General features: G+C 25.7%; 1 protein-coding gene across 1 annotated transcript; it reads left to right on the top strand.

The window, feature by feature from the left end:
* Positions 1-19,936: 19,936 nt before the first annotated feature.
* LOC112596848 lies at positions 19,937-24,787 on the top strand. The gene is made up of 6 exons (XM_025342670.1): positions 19,937-20,027; positions 22,632-23,018; positions 23,147-23,322; positions 23,425-23,530; positions 23,605-23,799; positions 24,549-24,787. Exons 1-6 carry the CDS (start codon positions 19,937-19,939, stop codon positions 24,785-24,787), a joined length of 1,194 nt encoding a protein of 397 aa, XP_025198455.1.
* The last annotated feature ends 577 nt before the right edge of the window (positions 24,788-25,364 follow it).

Here is a 25,364-nt window from a genome sequence, read left to right as displayed (position 1 = left end):
TACTAAGATAATAGGTATATTATCGACATGATGACATTTGACATGGTTTACGTCTTACTTTTCGGTAGTTAATCACTCTACAATAATTCTTACCACAAAAATACTTATAATTTTTTATAAGAAATGATACTAACAACCATAATATTAAATGTTATACATTTTATTATTTTAACATGTCATTGTATCAATAATCAGTATTTATAAAAATAAAGTGCTATTAGTACTGATCTCTAGAATATTACTAAACTATTATTTCAACTTTAGTTTGAAAAGTGTAATATTATTAGTAATAATGTTATCTTTCAAAAATTACTACCTAGCTAAATTCCCCGGCTTCGCCTGTGTGTAGTTTGTACTTTCTCAAAATGTTACTTAATTTTATCAAATACCAAATAGTAGCAGTAACTGAATTATAAATAAAACAATAGTAATAATAATAATATTTACGTATAATTCTAATATGTAAATAATATATATATTATTATTTATTGTTAAAAATTTTTTCTATAATTATAATTATAATTTGTATAGGTAATTTAACTTATAACTTAATACAGTTCAAAAGTTCAGCTATTCCGAAATACAAAACTTTAAATAATCTAAGCTAATTCTTTAAAGATTTTATGGGATGTAGCTCCGAGGGAAGGGGGGGGGGGGGGGGCCCCCGGGAAGCAGAAAAAAGCTGCAAATAAACACAAATCGGCTGAGCAGGAGCAAGGACCGATGAAATTCGATTAGGCACAGAGCGAGTAAGTATGAAGAAAAATAATTATGTCAAATGGAAGATGTGAACAGCAGCGTCGACGTCTGCGTCCGCGGTGACAGCTAGAGGGCCCGAATACAAAGAAAAGATATGTCAGACTGGAGACGTGAACAGCAGCGGCGGCAGTGGCGGGCCCTAGGCGTACAGCGACGTGATTGTCGGCCACGAAGTGGCCGGAAGGCATTTCACAACGCGCCGGAAGACGTGTGACAGTCGTATTCGAAGGGCGCGGAATACTCGCAAGTGAACGCGGACGGCTCGCTATCCGTGGTCACGGGCTGAGCACAGTTCCGGGGTCGAGCGGCCACATCGGAAACGGCCAACCTGTGGTCATCGAATCGATTTACACTGTTCGATGAGCATCCGGCCAGTTTTTGGTTATGGCCACCGCGAAACGGTATGTACAATCATTCATGGTCCAGTTCGATGCTTCCGGGACGTTCGCCGTTCACCGTGGTCGCGTCCGTCGTCACAGCCGTCGAACGACCACTAGCTGTTCGTCGGTCTCTTAATGACATCAACAAAATCTGAGCACGTATCGCAAAGCTTTGCTCAATATGGAAATGTATTAAACGTCCGCGTCAAAAGCGGCTATGATCGGTCCAGTAATCCAACAGAATTCAACTTATTACACATTAACAAGATATGTTACATTGTCTAAATTAATTTACGTCCAAATATTAGTGATGTAGCAAATGCAATTGCAAAAACTCCTCAGGAATACCTTAGATAGGTATCTGGCTGTTTTATAACGGATTTAAACACAACATTGGACTTTTAAGGATAGCATCATTTCTAATACAACCATTATACAAAATTTGAAAATCATCCAAGTTTTCAACGGCTGAATATATAAATGGTGTTTGATAAAATAATACATTCTGTGAAATAAGCGATGTTTGAAATTTTACGATGTCTAAAAATGCATTTAGTAACATCGTCGTTTAAATACAAATTATCTATTGCTATGGTAATCATATCGCGTAGTAATTGACAATACTCTTTAATAATAGTAAACAACCGCGCACTGATGAACTAAACGATTATAACTGCAGTAATATGAATACAATCCTCTTTCCCCCCTCCTCTCAGCGAAACAATATGAAAAATCGGACGACGCGTGGTGATACTAAGGAAGGTATTTTGAACAACTCTGTGAAAAAAAAAATTGGAAAAATGTTAATAGTGTTGTCATAAAACGGGAACAAAAAAAGGCTGTTCTTTTATATATATAAGAATAATATATTTAGTCGCTAAGGATTTGTTTTTCTCGAGTGAGCTCCGTTTCCGCAAGGCCCTGTGCAAATTGCATATAATAACAATTTATGTGAAATCTTTTATTACATTTTCTAACTAACCTATAGATAATAATTGTTATTAACATTTATAAAAAAATAAAAAAATAAAAAGAATTTGTAATTTTCTGATGACTATAAATAGATCAAAAAGAGTTACTATACTTTGAAAATTATATAACGCATAAAAAATGATGATATAAACATTTGATAAAAATTTTAAGTATCTACTTAGTACTATATTAGTTTTTGAATTATCTAATAAATTATTTTAACCAATACTTGTTACATAAAGAACGAAACAACAACGATACATAATATTGTGTTATAGCATTTACTTGTAGTATACATGTCCGTACATGTACATATTCGTGTAAACGTGACGATTTATTTAAAACAATTTTTATCTACTATTATTGTGAGTTGTGACTTATATTATAAAACAAATATTGTCAGTATTGAATACATGCATATAATAATGAAATTAGAAAAATAATACCCTTACAAATTTAATAATAAAATAAATGTAAATTATAAAAAATGATCATTGTTATGACTTATGAATATTATACAAAATTATATGAAATGTGATTATAACATTATTTAAGATACATACGTTAAATTGTCGAGTGTCGTCAATATTTCATATAATGATTGTTGATTATTGTCATCCAGCTTGTTTAATATTTATTATGAACTCCGATAATAGTTGTACCTCGGCATTGCGTTGTTTGATTTCTTGAAATCACAGATATTTTTACACGTCTATTTTATTAACGTATTAATACATGATACATGATACATTTACCATTGAGTTCAAATATCATTTTTATTTATTTTTAAAGTAGGTATAGTGCAAAAAAAAAAAATTAAAAATAATAGGTATTAAAATTAAATAATTTTCCTACCTAAATAAGTATTATGAAAATCTTAAGCTATTTCAATCAGACTTTAAATATTATTTATTTTTTTTATTAAAAAATTGTACCCTATTTATTACACACATGAAAACGTGGTCCATATATAAAAAAGTTTTTGACAGTTAAAAATGTAATTCCATATTAATTCTTTAATGTGTTTATATCAAAAGAAGAAAAAATGATTCATGTACTTATTGAAGGCACAAAATTGGAACCAAAAAGCAGATTAATGACAATTATAAAATATAACGTGTTGATATATTTTAGGAACCTATTTAAGATTACGTATTATCATAATGAATTCTGTTTTCATCTCATTTGATTATTATAAGACATAATGATGTTAACAAAGTTTAATTGTTAGTCAAATTTTATTATACTCATTACTATACCAGTCAAGTATACAAACATAATAAATATAAACATATAAACTGAGTATTTTCTAATTTAATAATAAAAAAAATAATAATTTTATTGGAACAATAGATTATATTCTACAGGTAAACAATAGGCACATGATTGTTCATTAATCATTACATTTCCGGCATACGCGTAGTATGTATATGCGTTGCATTAGTTTTATAATATAAAATATGGACAAAAATATCCTAAAGAAACTTATAAATACATAAAATAGAGAAAGCTAAAAACTATGTATACTAATTTTAACAGTAACAAATGAAAAAAAAAAAGGTCCTTAGTTATAAATCTTAATGAAGATCATTTATCATAGTTGAAAAATCATGGTTTATTTTATATTGTTATTGTTATTAAAATTGAAATTATGATGTAAACTTAAGCTATAGTTAGGTTACGTGAAAATTAATCATAAATTAAATTTAGAAAGATTTTTATAACATTTTTATTATTAATCTTTTATACAACAGTTTACATTTAATAAAAAGTAAGTTTTTTTTTTAAATAAACTAGTAGCTTTAAACATATTTATAACAAGCAATACGATTAAATGTTTTTTCTTGTGGTCGTGAAATTCACTGCGACTTAATTACTCGCATTTTTACATAAAAATAATAGGTCATCTGTGTAATATACCAGTTATATCTGGTATATCTGTGTATATATTTATAAGATATTGTAACAATAATATATATTATTGTTACATGACACCTATGTATGTGTCAATTCCGTAGTAGGCAATAGTGGGATATTTATGCTGAGATAAACATTGTTAATGATTGTGAGGCCTGTGGCCAATACGCACCGTTTATCGAAAGGGCAGTTCGAGACTGACCAGCAATAAACACGAACTCACCAAAAAACATGAACTCACCAACACCGGGATTGTTTACCACCATCTACATTTTGTTAAGTACAAACCAAAAATATATTTTGAACAGAGATTTATAAACCAAACGTGTTTTATTTATTGATAAGATCCCACATACCGTGTTCTAACCCCCTAGCTACGGAAAATTTATCCATAAGGACCAGAAAACCTTCCCTGGATAACTAATATAGTAACTAGGTTCCCCAGCCACGTTACAATATTTTTTTGTAATTTCATTAGTGAATATATTTTACATATAATACAAACGTTATATTGTTGGTCAATTTTTTTATGTTTTTGATAAATCATTCAAATAATAATAAAAACAATTTTAAGAGCATTATTATTTTTGAAATATACATATACATATATATGTATAGATACGTCTACGAATATCACTTATTTAACACATATTTATTTGTTTAATTGCACGTATACATTTACAACTGTTTTCACCTACTGTTTAATTATCTTCTATCACAGTTATTTATGTTTGAAATCAATTTAACTACTTGTTTAAATCACACATTTTAATGTTTATTAATGATAAAATAATTGTAAATATTTTATTTTATTTCAGTATTATATAATAAACAATTTTAAGCTAAATATACAGAACAGAATATTTATCTTATAAATAAATGCATACCTATAAATTGTTATTAAAATTTGTTCATGTTAAAGTAAATTTACATGTATAATAAAAAAAATTTAAGTTTTTTTTTTTGCGAGGAGGAAGGGGGATTATGGATTGTTTTGAAAACTGAGGGACTTTTCACATAGAAACAAATCTCAATATTGATGGATTTTTAGAAGATTTTATTATATTATCTGGTATAAAATATTATTATTAATAATCTAATATTCTATACAGACAAAGTTAATTTCAATTTCAATTAGAAAACATGTATTGATGATAAGTGATAATAGTAAAACAATTTTTTTAGTAATTAAATAGATAGGTAATCAAATTTAAAATATTTTGTTTCAGTATGAGAATTTTGTATATGACGTTATGACTTTTTATTGACGAATAAACAAATAAAAATTCGAAACGAATTACATATTTAATTATATGAAATATAATACATTTATAACAATAAATAATGTTAATTAATTCCAACAAAATAAATAGTTTTATTATACGACTTAGTGGTTTAAATACCACCAATAAATAAAAATGTACATTATTAGTTTTTTTTTTGTTATTCACCTTTACTTAAACATACACAAATGTTATCATTATTGTAGTGAAATTTTGTAACTACGGTAAATCATCAGTTTATTATTGTTATTAATTTATTATATTTTCATTAAATAACATATATAACAATACTATATTATTATTATTTTTATTATTATTACCTAGTATTGTTGTTTTTTATCTTGGACTCGTATCTATCTTAACAAAAAAATATCCTCAGTGTCCAGTGATGGATAATAAAGTGTTACTTAAAAATAACACTATACATAAATAATTTTATAACTGTTAAATAAAGAATATTATGATTTATACATTAAACCAGGGGTCTCCAACCTTTTTTTACGGCGAGCCAAAATTTTTAGAAATGTGTTGTCTAAAAAAAAAAAAAATGTTGTCTATCTAGGGTTCTAGGAATATCTAATAGATTATGAAATTGAGAAATAAATAAGAATAGATGAGATTTATTTAAAAAAATGTATGTTTATTTATATAATTTTTTAATTTATTAATTAATTTAATAAAAAATAAATTAAAAACAATGAAAATTAATAAATTATTTTCAAAACATTAATTAGCTTGGCGGGCCGGATCCGGCACACGGGCCATAGGTTGGAGACCCCTGCATTAAACTATTACTCGGATGACCTGAAGTATATCTTTCGTTAGACACGGTCTAAGACGTTTTCGAATTTTATTTTTATAATTTTAGTAATGAAATTATTTATGAGGAACTATGTATATTTTAAAATATTAGATATGATTATTAATCAATTTTCGAGAAGTTTTAACTAAAAAATAATTTGCAACTTTTTGTAATTTTGAAGAAATATGCATTCCATTTACTTAAGAAAAAATTGTGTGCACGTATACAATAAAGATACGTAACTTGATAATTAATCGACTACATTGGTGGTGGTGCTATACTAGTTGTTAAGCGATACTCAAGTATACAATGTATATGTATATCTGTAAAACTGAAGCATCGTTGCTTTTAAAATCTACCATTTTAAATGAGTCAATTTATACAACAATATTTACACACACGTCACATCACTATTTTCGCGTATCCATTAGTGTTGATTAAACCTCCACCAATCTGATATTTAATCGTAATACACCGTCACCACCTATTAAGCCTTTTAAGCAAGCTAACACACGTTCAAACTTATTTTATTATATTATGTAAAATACTTATATAATACACCAGTCTTTAAAATATCCAAATTTTTTTACTACAATCATAGTCCCGAATCGGCCAAATCTAAATAAAAAAATAAATGCTCTAAAACTAGAACCAATGCCCGTGGATTTCTTTAACCTAAAATGGATAATATAAATTAAATAGCAATACGTATAAATATATTATTTTATAACTGTGAACAAAATTAAATTGTAATAAATAAATTAATATATTAATTTACTCAAAAAAATTATTGATTTAATTTACTCTAACATATTATTATTTATCAAATTATTGTATTATATATTATATAATAGGTATCTTATAGTTAATTTATACAAATAAAGCGATGACTTTAAATAGTGCTGTAATATTTTACTAAAATATTGTTTAAAGCACATTTTTAAATTTCGTACTACACGTCTATAACTTCACTTTTCGTACTACATATACAATTTTACGGGTTGTAATACACTATGTAAATTTACTGATTTACCACTAAATGTTCTTGTTAGGGTTTAATTTATAATTAAATTTAACATAATAATAACATTTTGTATATAAACTGTAATTGTTATACTATTTAATTTAATATGATGCTTTTACAATACAATTTACCGTTTACAATTTAATCTAAAAATTTATAGAATATAATAATGTTATTATAAAAATATGATTCGTAAATGCTTGAAATATCCGAGAGAAACGTTTTCGAATTATAATAAAATAACTAAAACCGTTTTTTATCGTTTTTGTTTCCGTAAAATTTTCTGTACCTATATCTATATCATAAATCTTCTCAGCGTTGAAAACGGGCATATACATTATTACTAACTATTCTAAAATAGGTTAGGTAGGTATATTCTAAAACCAATGTAGATACTCACAATAGACACATTATTTTGACGTTCGATTTTAACAGTGAAAATGTTCAGTAATCATCTGATATAATAATAATCGTGGAAACAGTATTGTAATGCTCTGATGAAATTGTTGAATCGTTAGTGAAAAATGAAAATGTATAGTTCGTCAGTCGTCCTCTTCAATAATTGCAGGAATGATTTGATATGACGTTCTAACGTTCTTCTCTCTAAAACCACGGTTTAAATATGATTGTATTGTTATGTTATGCATAAAAAAAAACCGTAACAGTGGCGCTATCATGTCCGTAAGAAAACGACGACGGTGCGTGACGGCTGTGTTATCATAACCGCGCTGCCTCGGTACGGTATTGGTGGTGGCGACGGTGGAGTCGATGTCTTACATAACACGCCCACTCAAACGACGACAAACCAGCTTCACTAATTCTTGGTGAATACATTCATCTCTAATCTTTTTGTAAATGCTGTATCGGTTATACAAATGCAGCATCTGTTTCGGGTGGAGCACGGTGACGGTTTGTATGTGATACAATGCCACGCCTCAAAATTTTATGACTATTGACTGTGTAAATTGTTCTTTTTTCTTCTTGTTCATTAGTGTAAAAGTATTCAAGTATATATATATATATATATATGTATGTATGTATGTATGTATATGTATATATCCCACATTACTACCGCCAAAAATTTTGTGAATTATTAAAAAATGTCCGTGTAAAAATAAATTAACTAACACTTTCGAACTAATAATACTTTCTATAATTGAAATTAAATAAAAACAAAATTATTATACAATTAAATTAATACTCTGAAAACATTCTGACGATATAAACGCGGTGTCGAAGGCAGTACTGGAGATACACTCGAGTATCCCCATGCTTAAGGCTTATTCAGCACATTTATCCAGACATACGATGGCTTATACAATGTATATACAATATTATGAAACTATGTATTGTAAAATTTGTATTGATAATCAAAAACTAAGTTATTTAATTCTTAATATACTCATGATTTTTCAGGTTTAAAAGGCAGCTGGATATAACGTTCATAATCAATGATGACACTGAAATATGGTAATATATGAAAACCAAGACATTTAGTCTATATAATAGTCAATACTATACTAAGCAATTTAAGTTAAATAAGAGTTGGTAAGTACTTATAAATTTAAACTATACAGTTCATACTTCATATTATATATTTATTATTTATATATAATAATATTATTTATAAGCGATTAAGTACTTGGTATACTATACGTTAATTAAACAATCTGTCAAAAGAAAATCTTGTAGTTCAAATTGTTCGTATACTTTGAAATTAGATACATATATAATTTATGTATTGTTATTACTAATAACTTGATTGTAATAACTCATTGGTTATAAATACACAACAATTTCATTCATTACTTTGATATATATGATGTATATAATGTACCTGTCTATAGTTTTGTAGTGTAATGGCAGATTTAATTAATATTTATTCTATTTAAGATTAAGTTTCAGTACCTAATGAATATTTATTTTTTGATAAGTTTGTCATAAGTCATAACGTTATACGACTATATTATAAATAGGCTAAAATTATCAGCTAATTATACGCTAAATGGGATTCGAAACAAACCGTTCATAAGAAATTTTGTAATAGGTACATTTTCAAGCTTTAACTATTAAAATTAAAAAATTTTAAATGTTGATAGGTTTATACACTTATTCTTTAATTATGTAGGTATAATTATTAGCCAATGAGTGGTAATGTACATAATATCTACATGATCGAAAGAAATTGATAAGCAAAGTTCGTTTATTTTCTCATCAAATAATTATTAAATTATTAATATCGAAATTATACGTTGGAAAGTACCAAACATTATATTTTTATGGTTAATTTATTCCAAAATTCGTCAGGTAATAGGTATCTTCTTATAAAGGTCCAGATTCAGGGTAAACTTTTTAATTGTGAGTCATATGGTAATGCGATGTATGAAGACTTGAACACATTGACATTTTAAAATCTTATCTACAATTTTCATGTATTACCCGTGTCTCAACCATGCTGATGAGAGAAATTGTTTTACTTGATTATATAATAATATTTAATATTATATTTTTCTACGGAACTTCGACGTATTTTTCTGCTTACGTATGAAATTTTTAAGTATACTTATTGAATATTATGGTTATTTTTTTTTTAATAATAGCACGTATCTATACAGACCGTTATTATTTATATTATTATAGATACTCAAAACTCAAATAAACTATTCTTACATTACAGCGCAAAATCTTGTCATCAAAATTGCCATGAAAATTTAAATATATATGTTTAAACGAATAAATATATATTACTACTAGTTTTTATTACCTTATAAGTCAAAAATACTAAATATTAACGCACCGTAATATAGGTACTTTCCTTTTTTCGATTTGTCAGTATGTCGTTAATTGTTAAATATTGATTTTAAATGTATATAGACAAAAAATTTAACTAAGCATTATTTTCTAAACAGTTAAATAGCGTTCAAAGTTGTATCTTATAAATGTTACGGCATTCCAAAAATGAATGTTGAGATGCAAATGCATTTCATACCCCAAAATGTTAATATCATAAGTTTAAAATAAAAATAAATAATATTATATATTTCCCAAAAATATCAAAATTGTTTTACTAATTTTCAGCTTATTACTGTTTTACAATAGTATTTACATTCATTTTAGAAATATTTTAATAACTTTTTTTATTATTTTTATACATAATATGAAAAGTAAGTTAAAAAAAAAAAATGAGTAATTTAACATGTGAATATTTTTTTTCTTGTGGTCTTGACATTTATTGTAATCCAAATACTCACATTTTTAGACTAAAATAATAGAAGGCTATCTGAGTTATATAATATATTTTTATGAATATTTTTTTAATTACTCCTTAAGGTAATAGGTTTTATATTTAACAACTAAGTTATATTGTTATTCATTTTTTTAGATACGTATACATTAAAAATAATTGAAGTAATAATAAAAATAAATTTAGGTGCATTATATATAATAATAAAAATATGTTTACGCCTAAGAAAAATGTGACACGTCCCTAATAGCTTAATTGCACTTGTACATGTACGACTCCAATGACAAGCAGTTATTTTATACTATAGTTATCTAGGTATAAAATGAGTATTTACTGTTTATTGACGATAAAATAATTTTAAATAGGTAATTTATCTAATTTCAATTGTGTTATAAACAATTTTAAGCCAAGTAAGAAATAGAACAAAATATGTATTCTGATAAGAAATAAATAAATGCAAACCTATAAATTGATATACAGATTTGTTCATGTTATAAATAAATATAAATGTATAAAGGAAACTATATTTTTACCATAAAAAGAGAAGAACATTAAGTATGCAAGATCATTTTTAATATTTTGATACCAAAAAAGTTGTGGAAGTGCGCGTGGTGCCGCTTTGTTATACATTAAGTATCAAGTGGGTCACGCTATAATGGATGTGTTAATATTGCATTCAGGAATCATTATATACAAAAACGATTTTGAGCGGAGAAGGCCTGTCTGCCTATTTCACTAAATATATTTCACGATATGTTTTTTAATATAGCTATTAAAATAATACATATATTTATATTATATATCATATTACATTATTGTTTTTAATTTTTAAGAACAATAAACATTAAAGTTAAGTGCCTTCTTACTGTAAAACAGTATGAATAGATTCATGATTCATAGTATTAATATTTAATAGATATCTTAAAATCAATCTACGTATTTTAAAAATATCATTGCGTATAGTAAAATAAAATTCATATTATATACGTAATATTTTAAGTCCTGACAAATGACGTTTTTGAATTATAACAAACTAATTAACATTGTTATTCATTATTAAATTATGTAAATGTGTCTAAATTTGTACTTAAAATATCTATAAAAATAAATTTACTTAGACATCTTTTAGTTCAATATGAAATACTTATGAAAAATCTTATGTTAAATTTTTAAATTTTGGATAAAAAAAATTAATTCTACAAAAAAAAACGTCTGCAAAATTACGAAAAAGTTTTAACATTTTAGCAATTTTGAGCAATTCTAACTTTAAAATATATATTTAAAAAATTGTGCCAATATAAATTTTTAATATTTTTTTACAAATACAAGAAAATCCTAAAAATCCTATAAGGAATCTTGTAAACAATTTTCAAGAATTTTAATCCAATGAATAATTTTTTGTAGTCATTAAATGTCGCAAACATAAATATTTTATGAAAATTTCAAATACCAACGGTTATTTATTTTTTAAATTACAAAAAAAGACTAAAAATCTACTTTATCTAAAATTAATATTTTTTTTACGATTATTTTGAAAATACTGAGAATCTTAAATTTTTACTCCTTCGTACAAACTAGATTCAATTGTCTATTAGAAATTATTAATAAATTTGAAGATTGAAATATTTTATTATCTACTTATCGTGTATACAGACAATAAAATACATATCATTGTAAAATCTATAGATTCATCGCTCCATTGAAAATTTAAACATTTTTATTGTTTAAAATCCATTATTTTTTTGCTTTCAAAATTACTAATTATAGTCAAAAACATCGTAAATATTATATAATAACTAATATTTTTTTTAGTTTAAGGCACTTTTTTACCAGTGATTCAAAAATGCATGAAATATAAAAATTAAAGTAATGATATACCATATATTTTTGTTATTAACTTATAAGTCTGCATACTATAGAGTATTTTTATTAATGTAAAATTATAAATTGCTTAAAATTTTCTAAATTGGTAGCATATTTTCTGGTATAAAAGGTGATACGTATATAAAAACATCACTATAAAACAAATTAAAACTTAAAATACGTGATTAAATTCTAATATATGATGTAAAGTTGGTCAATTTAGTGGACAGGTTTAATTCAATTAGTTAAGTCAACTAAACTGTCAACATCAATATGATATAATTAATACTTGATACATTTAACTCTAATACTTCATATAAAAAATTGTATATTTGTACTAACTAAGCTCAATTAAAAAAAGAGTTAGTTACGAAGCCAATATCTTTTAACTTGGGTTGTCAGTATTTAAAATTTTAATACCGGTATCTATTATTTTTTTATTACCGATATCTACGGTATTACCCAAAAATTACCGAAGTAATTATCATAAACTGAGTGATTATTTGACGTCAAAACAAACAATGGGGTACTGTCATAATATCACTATTATATATTATTTTGAATTAGTAAGAATTTAAAATTTAAATATATTAAGATTTAAAATTTTTACTTAAGTTGACAATGCATAAAATTGGGTTTATAAAATCAATTGAGATACGTTTTACATTGTATAAATTTAAAAAAAAAACAGTACCTTATATGGGCTGTGAAATATATGTACGTATTATTTAATTATATTGAACATAAGTGTAGCTAGAATTGTTTACAAAAAAAAAATACAGATTAAAATTTGTATTCAAAGCCACGAAATGATAATAAAAGTAAAACGATTTATTTGGAAATAATTTAGATAGTAATATATAAAATATTCTGTTGCCAAATTTTAATGTAAATAAGTACAGTTAATTTTGTATCATATTTTGACCTGCAGTTATCTATAAACATTTGAATAGAAATGCGTAAACAATAATTAAATATTTTATCATATTTCATAAAACAAATTTAAAGTAATTAAAAATTTTTCTTAGTTCTAAAATAAAAAATGATATAATCATCATATCAAATCGTTGTAGCATATGTTTACATAAATGTTCAATAGTTTTATAGATGAAAAAAGTAATAAAAACACACAAAAATAGAATTTTAACTTATCAACCACAAGAATAGGCCAATGTTAAATTACTTTTCTGCAGACTATAAACTTTACTAAAAGTGTACCACCACTACAAGATTATGATATTGTCCTAGTTACTGAAATAAAATATAAAAATTTGTGACAATTACAATGCTTGCGTTGTGGCTATCTACTGTATTTTTGTTTTATTTGGGTAACTATAGACTATAGTTATGTATTTGCCGTCTATAATATTCACTAATCGGCAATAGAAGGATCAAAGTAAAATCTATTTTGGAACATCATATATTATAACACTAATTTGAGTTAATTATTTTCTAGGGCTTGAAAACTTGTTAATTGGAAATATACTTGTGTCATAAAAAGAAAAAAGAAAAAACATACCTACTATCAATTATGATATGAATAATCTTCACTCGAAAATATGAGTAGCTGCTCCAATCCCCCTGACTAAAAAATTATCAATGTATTTTGTAAGTCAATATTTTTTGAAAAGTAGTCAGCTTCAAGTTATCAAATAAAATGATATAATATATTTTACTATATGCTGAGATTTTAAAATAGATGAATTATTAATTAACCATGAATGAACTAAAACACACAGAGAATTTAACTATTTTATTTTTTTTTAACTCGTTAGTTAATATTGAAGTATGTAAGTTAAGTTTAAAATTCAAATTTATTTTTATTTATTTTAACTCACAAAAACTGCAATTAGTTTTAAATATTAAAAAAAAAGTAAATAGTTTAAAATGTTTTCAAAAGACATAGTAAATTTTTTTTTAATTCTTACAAATAATTTCACTTGTGTAAGTACCATACATATTATACTATATTAATGCTTATATTAACAATTGGTAAAAATTTCAAGTATCTGTCATTATTTGTTAATGAATTATAACAAAATAAAAAAATCGATTATGTCAAAAACTGATTTTGTGTAGTAATTATTAAGAAAAGTACAGGAAATTAATTTTTACTCTGTAAAATTTTTATAAATATATTATCTTGTATTAAAATACTAAAATAAACATACATTATTTTAAAATAAAAATATAATTAATTTATTAAAGATTATAATGTTAAAACTTTGGATAGGTGCCTCAATTTTTCTTTCTTAAAAACTATCTTTTAGAACTCAAAATGTTTGCCTCAAACGTAAAAAAGTTTACTACACCACTGCAGAATTCATCTCAGATAGTACATTTTATAAATACAATTTTTATATTATACATGACAATATACTTTTATTGTAAATCGGGTAATATACAATTAATTAAAAATGTTTATATTATTTATTACATTCATACATGTAATTGTTTTGAATTAATTATGATGCTGCCTACTGAATTGTTGATTTTTATTTTGTTCAATGTTCATACATTAACATTATTACAATGATACGTAGCCTTATTGGTATATTTAATATTTACAATACAGTTTGTATTATATAGAATTTTCCATACTCGAATTTTATTATTGTTATTCACAATTTTGGTTTCCAATTTATTTTTACTTCGCTGATTTTGGACGGAAACCATTAAAAATATTGTATTTACGCGAGTTACGTCACGATTTTATAGTTTTCCTGTACTCGCCAATTTTTAAGTATTTGCATGCCTATTATTTATTATCTTATGGTAAACTGTATCATCATTTTTGTAAAGAAAAAACTCACAACTAACCGTACGGACTACAGATCAATTCAATATGATTACGAAATTTACCTCTACCTATTTGTTCAAAGGTTTTGTTATCGAAGACGGAAATATTATAAAATAATTACGATTTTTGAAACTCCACAACACCAATTATATTTTATTCGGCCGCGTCTGATATAATGATGTAACATACGATTTTGTCGTATATATAAGCAACGTGGGTGTAGTATATTATATATAGAATAGTAGTTATATCGCCGCTACATTGTAAACTACTATATAATAATACAGGTAACGCGGGACTTGAGATGATAATTAAAATCATAGAGCAAAATACTATTCAGTCGATCGGTGTATAATATGTACATTGTATGTGTTTAGTGATGCGTGCTGTCGATAACTACACTCTATATAATATTATATACCTTATGTAACCTTTGCGACATTGTAAATAAGTAATAAGTTATTACTAATAACGATCGGCGCTACTAATAAACGTAATCTAACTGTTGTTACCGTGGGCGTATATAGATGCTGGGTAGGGTGTTAACATTATGATTGAAACGGCTGACATTATATACGAATGCAACGTGTGCGCTAGACGCGTGTCACTTTTTTTCGGAGCAAAAATGTGTCGTACGAAACGACGGCTAAGAGGGGAGTGTCACGCGGGTCACGTGTTTGTGGATGCTCTAGTGGGTGAAATGCCAAACGTAGGTAGAAGCACGACAGATATTATAACTTTAAGTTTTACCACCTATACTATGCTACTAGACGGGAAATGAAGAATTAGATTTTAAATAATAATGAAAGAAATTGAGGGAGTAAGGGAGAAATAGGCTATATAAGTACAGTAGAAACCGTTTATAATGACATTCAAGGGACTAGTCAAAATTGGTCATAATAACCGATTGTCATTATAACCAAAATGACAAAAATTAAATTAAAAACTCTTTTATATACTCGCAATGAACAAAATATTTTATTACAATAACATTTTTAATGTGTTATTATATTATATTTATGTATATAAATCGTAAATTTAATTCATATAGAAAAAAAATAATAATACAATTTTTTAACATTTAATTATTATAATATATTTTAAAATGAAATTTACTGTGTATTAAAAAAATCCGTAATCTTAGTTTGAATTTTATTCGTATAAAATCATTCTTACTTTTCGCTATTAGTGTTTTCGCTATTAAAATATTTTGCGATTTTGACTTTCGCGGTTTTCACATAGACTCTGTTTTAAGACCTTCCATTAAATTAATAAAGTCATTATAGATAAAATCTTTTTCCATTAAAATCAAAAATAATCGTTATAACATCCGTGTAGTCATTATAATCGATACAAATTAGTACATACAATATAGGAGTTTTACCGGGACTTGCAATCTAAGGTCATTACACCCGGTGTCATTATAAACGGTTTCTACTGTATATTCTATTCATGAATATTATTTATAAATTTATATGTAAATTGAATTCAGTGAAGGATAGGCCTTTCTGGAAATCAAGATTTTACCGATGGAGCCTTGACCATGTATAATATAATACAGTGTATAGTATAATATGTATTATATTCATGGTGATTGGTGGCATTAAGCTACTTTGATTAAAATAACATACTTAGTACTAAGTAACTACGTTACATAAGTTACAGATCAATATTTACGTAAATAGGCTATTGAAACAATAATGCTCAGTGCCCATTAGATACTTATTAATTATTATAAATAGGTTATATACTTTTACCATAATACTTTTGTAATATTTACAAATCATTAAAATCATTTATTATACTACAGTAAAACCTGTCCTATGCCGAATTGCACGGGATCAATGAAAATTTCTGTTTTAAGTAAGTTTCCGTGTAACTAAATAAAAAGGAAAATTCTATACTATAGAGTTACAATATTTTGCATGATTAAAATTTAAGGTTATAACATTTTTCGGCCTATAATAAAAATTAAAATGTTGAAAATTAATAAATATCATAGGCTACAATAAATTTTAATTTTTAGTAAAAAATCATTTAATATGTATAAATTAGATATTTCAAAATAATGATAAATTTAAATTCCAAAATTTAAAGAACATAAAATTTAGTAGGTATTAATCAAATAATAATATGATAAAATAAAGTAAGCAGATTAAAATATAATTAAAAATTCAAAAATTGGAGTAAAGTTTTGTCCAGTTTTTTCTTTAGCAAATTAACAACTTTTTTCTATAATTTTCATTTTTTTCATTTAAACTTAAACAAATTTTTGAAGACATTGTGAGAACAAGTAAAACGAGATGAAAGACAGGAAAACTACGACCATACGGTTTGACAATAATGAGCACTGATAATATAGATTCTAGATAAAATGTAGTTATCTATCAACACGTATGACGCTGACCTTAATAATTGTTTAATAATAAAATAAATGTAGGTATCTAAAATATTTTTGTTCATTTTATGATATGTTTTTCCGTTTGTTAAAGATATACGAGTATGTGTATGATTTACGGGACCAAAAAAAGCTTTCCGTTTTACGTTAGACAGGTTCCGTTTTATTAAGGGTTTAATTTTTTGTTAAATTATAAAAATCTCCTGGGACCATAATAAATTTACGCACATAACAGGATTTCGTCTTAACAAGAGTCCGTATAAAACAGGTTTTACTGTATTTAGTATTTAATTAATAGAATCAGTAGTTATAAATGATAATTTATTAATTTATTACAATAGGTGCTATAAAAAATTAGTTATAATGCTATTTACCAACTAGTGCAAACTCTGGTATAGATACGATGCATAATACCTACACATATATATATATACTAATTGACAGGGTTAAGCAGTATCTTCGATACAAGTGTCTAAGATACGTATCTTAAATACGATTGTATCTTGTATCTTGATACAATTATAATATGAAGTATCGAGTATCTAGTATCTTAATACTCCAAATCCAAGTACCTATTTAGTATCTAGCATCGCGATACTAATTTTTGAGTATCTTGCCTATACCTGCAGCTAATTGAGACCGAACAGGCTTGGGAGGACAAAACTATTCAAATTTCACTAAAAAATATATCGAGACTTAAGCACTGAAAAACATTAAAATATGAATGCCTCTTTAAAAATCTAAATATATATATAACGTAATATGTGTTAGGCATATTGTATACATTTTTATAGTTCTCGTTGAAATAAAATCCCAATACTATCAACACTAAATTGATTCATTAAGATAAAATATTCGAATCAAAACATCAACTTCTTTTCTTTGAATCTCAATATATCTATAGACCTAATAATATATAAGTAGGTACTTATTATGTGTTTTCAGCTGACAATTTTAGAATTTGCTTGTACTTTTGATAGAATATTGTATAATAAATACCTACCGATATTATATCATGGTTCAGTTAAAACCAGTTGAGTTAAATATCATACTTAATATTATTTTATTAAAACTGCCCAGAATAGTTAACTCAATTGTTTACTCTCTGCACAACGATAAATATTAACTACATTTATTGAGTGTTTTGTTTACTTCTAGACAAAACTTCGATGATGACATTTCAATTCATTCTTTTGAAATATCAAAAACTTATTTTATATTTCGTTTCCCATCTTAATCTAATTTTTTTTCTGGTTGTATTGAAAAGTATTAAGCATTTTGACCTCTCAAAAGTACTTATTAGATCCAGTTTGCAAACAAAAACCACTTTTAAATTTGTTTTTACTATACAATGTGTCTACGCATACAAAAATAAAAAACAACTTCAAATATATATATATATATATATGTAAATAGTACATAAAAACCTAAATATTTTGAAATTATTATCATTGATAAATAATATATTCTTAGATAAATATTTTTCTAAAATTTTATCAAAAACTTGTTTTTTTTATAAAATTTTCGTTTTTACCTGTTTTTTTATTTTTTGTTAGTTTTATTTTTCTGTTTGTTAAATGATATTTGAACAAACAATACTGTGAATTCTATGTCTTATTTTAAAAATATAAATCTATTCGATTGCTGATAAATGATGATGCAATAATAATAAAGTGAAAAAATTAAATACAGCATACAATATTATCATAATATTGTACGCTATAATTTATTTATACAATAATATTACACCTGCCTTTATCTTTAATTCTTATTAAAGTAGGTATACAATTTACAATGTTAGAGGATCTCTGTGAAGTGAAGCTGTATTCGTTACGAAAATGTTTACATTTCCTTCGCCTAACCCAGTCTTTCGTCCAGTAGAATTATAATATTATAATAATATAATATATAGTCATATATACCTAGGTACTTGCTGTATAAAAATAATATTCGATCATTTTGCAGTATTTTTGTAATTCCTTATCACAGCGTGGCGTGCACGACGAAATCTCAAAATATAATTTTGCACTATTTAACCTGCACCGAAATCGGTTATATAACAGAGCACATAATCCATACACAAAATTATACAAAATAATTAATAATAAGTAAGATTCTTATTGGTATTGTCTCGCCCTTTCATCAAAGCTAGCACAAGTGTATTAGCCTTTGAACGGTGGTGGTAAGCAGCGTGTACAGCGCTTGCGTATAAAATACCACCACGACGTGTCCTTAATAACACCTACACCGTGTTCTAATAATAATATATATATATAAATACACGTGCTGCGCACACGTAATGTTCTAGTCATTCTGTGGCACGCGACGTTTCCTTCACGAGGACCGTCGGTCACTGCAAAGTCCGTTATCTGCGGTGATGAGCAATTTTTTTAAATTATTTTATCCATTTAACTTTAGTTGGTATATATCTATAAAAGTAGGCAGATATAACTGCGGACAATCATCGCCATCAAACCTAACACCCGGACGGATAATGTGGCATAAAAACGATGAACTCTATCGGCCGCAGCCATGTTGGTCGAACCATCATTGTACACGAATTCAACACCATTACGAAAATAATGGTAAGAAATATCATAAATTCAGAGCTGTCAATATATGGCACTAAAAACAAATTTATTATACGTACATGCATTATACAAAAGCTTTAATAATTAGCTTGATTATTTTTTTATTTATTATAAATAAGTCAGCTGTGTGTATAATGTTATACGCATATACTAATAAAATAGTGATCCTTAAAGTATAATTGTCATTTAAATTTACATTATTTGCATATTGCATATAATAGTTTGAATTTTTATATACTTAGTTTAGAGTGGATTAAATAAATATTTTTAAAAACCAGGAAAGTCCTTCTGCTGCATTGTCTTGAATAGGTAATTGTAAAAACGATACACGTGTATTAAATTTTAATTCAGTAATAAATCATTATATACGATTCTGAACCAAAACCATAGTTCATAATGTTATGGTCATAATATAAGAACAAATTGCAATGATATTAATATTTTCTTTTATAAAGATATTTTCTTTTATTACAGACCAGTAAGTCCTCGTTCAACGTCCCCTTATTTAGCGTAGTTTCGCTATTGCGTCATAGAAGTTTAAGTCCTTGTGTATCGTTTAACACTGCAACGATTTCAGTTATACGTCGTTTGTAATGTGCTAATATTTGTATGTGCTAATAAAATTTTTGTTATACGAGTATGTAATAATATATATTTTGTATAAATCATTACAGTAAGTAATTTAATTTCGTCAACCTTTTTCGGAAAATACTATTATCGTTTTGATTGACATACGTACCATGCGTAGGTACTATTTTAATTTATTTTATTTTAAGTAATATGTAATCGGTAATCGTTTTTTATTTTTTAAAGAATAAATTTTAAATACGTACCTTTGTAAATCTGATTAAAAGTTTTCGTTAATTTTAGTATAATATGTAATTTAATATAATATAATATAAAAAATTAAATGATGCAATTAAAATAAATATGTAGATATATTATTAATTATTGGCAAGAACCCATTATAATACAGTACAGCTATATGTAAAAAATGTTTCATTAACGTTTTTTCAGTTAACGTCGTGTTTTCTAGGAACCTAACCTCAACGTTAAACGAGGACTTACTGTATATACTATTGATAATTATTATTTTTATTAATAATAGTCCATAGCAAGGACGTTATTTTAGTTTTTTAGAGGTTCATATAACTAATATAGTGGGCTAAAACAAAATATTAATATGACGTGCAATATGACCATTAAGTTAGTTTCAAAACCAATACCTAAAATAAACCTATATAATGTTAATAATACATGATATTATTTAAGTCCAAACTCAGATTAACACATATACATTCACATTATAAAAATATGAAATAAATTATAATATAAATATAAGATTTCTCAAAAAAATTTTTTTTATTAGCGTTCGAAGTACAAATTTTAATGACATTGAATATTCACCTTTAAGTAACTATTTCTCCTAAAACGATTTTTTTTATATTTTGTTATAAATAATAAGCGAATAACCGTATATATACTTAAAATGTCCACCAAATGTATGTATGATAAAATTTTAAAAATATTTAAACTCTTTTAGAGTTATTCACACACATTTGAAATGTTCTATTTGTTTTATAAATGTTTATAAAAAGTTATTCACCGGGTAAAGAATGCTTGAAAATTTCATACAACATTTTACATAAATTTTCTTACAGATGTGTAAAAACTAAAAATATTTAAAATTTATAAGCACAATTTATTTCTATATAAGCTTTTTAAGTTCAAATTTAGATAAAATTACATATTTAAACTATGAATAACGATATTCATTATTTTTTTTATAATTCAAAAATATTATTCATGAAAAAATAAAACTTACGTATATTATTATATTTTATACGCGCTATAATATTTTTAAATGTACCTACCTATTGTTTTTGACGAAAATTTTTTAAACCTACTGAATTGCTAATGAAAAAAAAACTACTTTACCAAATAGCAATATCAAAAACATGACTCGAAATATATACTTAGTGGTAGACTAAATAAATCGCCTCTTACAGTGACCCACTAGACATCTACTGAGCCTACAACAGAGCAGTACCTACTCACTTGTCCAACTTTTTTAAAATGAAATTATAATTTTATGTCTAATTATTATTGAGTATTTAAGTTGAACTTTAGCTCTTTATTTAATTTACTTATATATTTTGGATATTTTATTAATTGTTTCTTAGATTTAATGCAGGTAACATCGTATATTTTACCATATTACATACCCACATCTAATTAATATCTATACAAAAAATGTCATTACTACTTCTCATGTTAATTAAATTATTTAATGACTTAATGTATATTATACTTGTCGTGTGGTTTAAAACTGAAATAATTTAAAAAAAATGTAGGTAATTTTAAAACCAATATACCTAGCCATTGGAAATTAACAATATTTTTAATTTATGATATTAAAATATTATAATACGTATTTATTAAATGCACCTATGTCAGTGATATTTAAGATACGTAACTTAATATAATATAATTTAGTATAATTAAAGCTTTATTATTAGTTTACTTTTTAAACCATATTTATTTTTTCCATGATAAAGTTATAACTATTTATTAATATTGACTTTGGTACAATTAAAGGAATCGAAACGCTGCATACATCAGGAAATAGTTTTATCGATATCGACCATCATCAAGATCACATATATTATCCATTTTCTTATATTATGATCGACGATAACGTTCAAGAACAAGATCATCATCATCATCATCATTATACATTTCCTCAAATCTTGATGAACCGTCCATTACCACCACCAACACCAGAACCATCAACTCTAACACCTTTAATGTTATCTTCACCACCTATTCCAGACTCTTATAATGTTCACCAACCATTTACCCCTATGATGCAACAATCTCGACAACCATCACTTCTACCACTAGCACCAGAATCATCACTTGCAGTTGGCTGCAGTACCATTCAGCAACGATACCAGCAACGTATAAATTATTACGATTACAGTGGTAGGTGATCATGCACCTTTAATCTACACGTGTAAATAGTATACCTACCTATGGCTTTAAGCTCTTTAGCAATAGATAAGTATTGTTTTGTTGTCAGGTAGGTATAAATAAAATGTATTTCTGTTTAGAAAGAAGCTCCGAGGAAGCGGCTACCAAAATGATAAAAAATGATTCACCTTCAACATGTTTAAGTCGACTACATCTAGGAGAAAGAACTATTGACAACAGTATGAAGTCAACTGTCATTTTTAATAAAAACACGTATCAACAGCAAACATCAAATAATATCAATAAATTGTCAGAGGTAAGTTACCTACTTAATTTACATAATTTATCCCAGGTATATCCAAATTATAAATCTACCAACAATATTATTACATAAATTTCTTTATAATTAACAATACAGCAAGCAAACGAAATCAAAACACAGTTTGAAATCACACTGGACGAAGATAAAGTAGTAGACGTGTGCAAACGAACTATATTGGCTGCTTTCAATAAAGTCATAATTAGTGAGGTTTTTCTTATATGACCATACAGTTATTCATTTATAGAAAACTGATTGCTTGTTTTTTTACATTTATAGACAATTTTGAATCTGCTTTGTTCAAATTACGTAAGACTATACGAATATTGGACGTATTGATGTTTGACGAAGGCGGCAGCAAAATCAGGGCCAAAATCGATACTGTCGGGCCATGGTTGGAAACATTGAAAGATATGGAACGAAAAATCAAACAAAATCAACAGAACTTACACAATAATGGCAGTCACGATCCCGGTCAGTTTCTAAGCTATCAAATACAGAATGGAATCTTTTGAAAATGTACATTTTTTTTAAATACATAAAATTAAAATATATTTGTCTTAGAAAATTATTAAAAATATGTAATAGAATTAAAGTCTGTATAATATTAAAAAGAATATTTTTGAACAATATGATTATATGCGATAGGTATCTAACACTAATAAGTAATACAAATTAAAAATAGTAAAACAGTAGATAGTTGAATTAATACTAAAAAAATTTAAAACATCATAAATTTAGACAGTCAATTTTAATTATTCTTAATACAAAATTCATTATAGTTATATGTATAAATTTACTAAAAATAATTTTGAACGCCTTAACAACCATTATTATCTAAAACTTAATTTTTTAAATTTCAACATATTTTAAATTATTAATTACTTTAATTCGTTTTACTAAAATTGCAAAATATGTCATCTGCATTAAAACTATATTTTAAATTTAAACTTAAAGGCAGTGCCTACTAGATATTTGAACCGTTTAATTGTTTACGAGATTAGTTTTCATTCAGACAATTATTTGTTAGTAAAGTATATTTTATAACAAAATTAAAATAATGAAAAATATTTTTTTACCTCTTCGATCAATATGTTTTAACTTTTTAAGTTTATAACTATAAAAGTTAGAAAGCTTATAACTAACTATTAAGTGCACAATGAATCTTATAGTCTGAGGTGTATACCCACTAAAATAAAGTTATAAAGTTAATTGTATTTTAGATAATAGTGAAAAAACAAGATCAGAAGACGGCTATAACAATCAACTAAGACAACTAACCAATAATAGGAGCAGTAGAAATAATAGCATTAATAATGAAAACAGAGGTCTTTTAAATCAATTTTGGTGGAAATCAAACTTAAGACGTTATCGAACTACTGGAAAGATTATTGTAGAACAACATAGATGTAAATGTTATACAAACCGTCGTCGATACAGAAGAAACAATCCATATTTATAAATCAGGTTCTTCATTTTTGGATTTTCAACTTAATACACTCTGTGTAATAGTTCTATATTTCTTGAAAATTAAACATATATTATGCTGTATTTAATAAATTTATATTCACTACAATTATAATTTTTGTCTCAACTAGGTATACTAAAAAAAAAAATAAGGTGTAGACAATATGCCGAGCCCGTGTCGCCGCAAACTGCTTTGCCACGCGTCTATTCTTCAAAGACCGTTTGGCAGTCAAACTTTATATAATCGCTAGTTTTATAAAATTTAAATAAGGATTAAGAAACGTAATATGGCGAGTCATCTAACAATTTTGAACTAATTTTGTTTGTTAAAGCAGTTAACGCGAAATATGTGAAAATGTTGATATTGAAATTCTACGTATGTTAAAAAGTTAAAAGTAATAATAATGATAAGAGTAATAATAATTATTTGCCTTGTTTAAAAACAACTTTATTTAATTATTTTTAATATTATAAGAAGCTTCTCTTCTATGACAGTTTGAAAAATATTTAAAAATCATCATTGTACCTAACTGTAATGAACATTTTTTAGACGAATACTTTGTACATAATAT

This window comes from Melanaphis sacchari, unplaced genomic scaffold (assembly GCF_002803265.2).
Source record: "Melanaphis sacchari strain LSU unplaced genomic scaffold, SCAv2.0 Contig358_pilon_pilon, whole genome shotgun sequence".
Lineage (NCBI taxonomy): Eukaryota > Metazoa > Arthropoda > Insecta > Hemiptera > Aphididae > Melanaphis > Melanaphis sacchari.
This window is presented reverse-complemented; position numbering and strand designations above follow the sequence as displayed.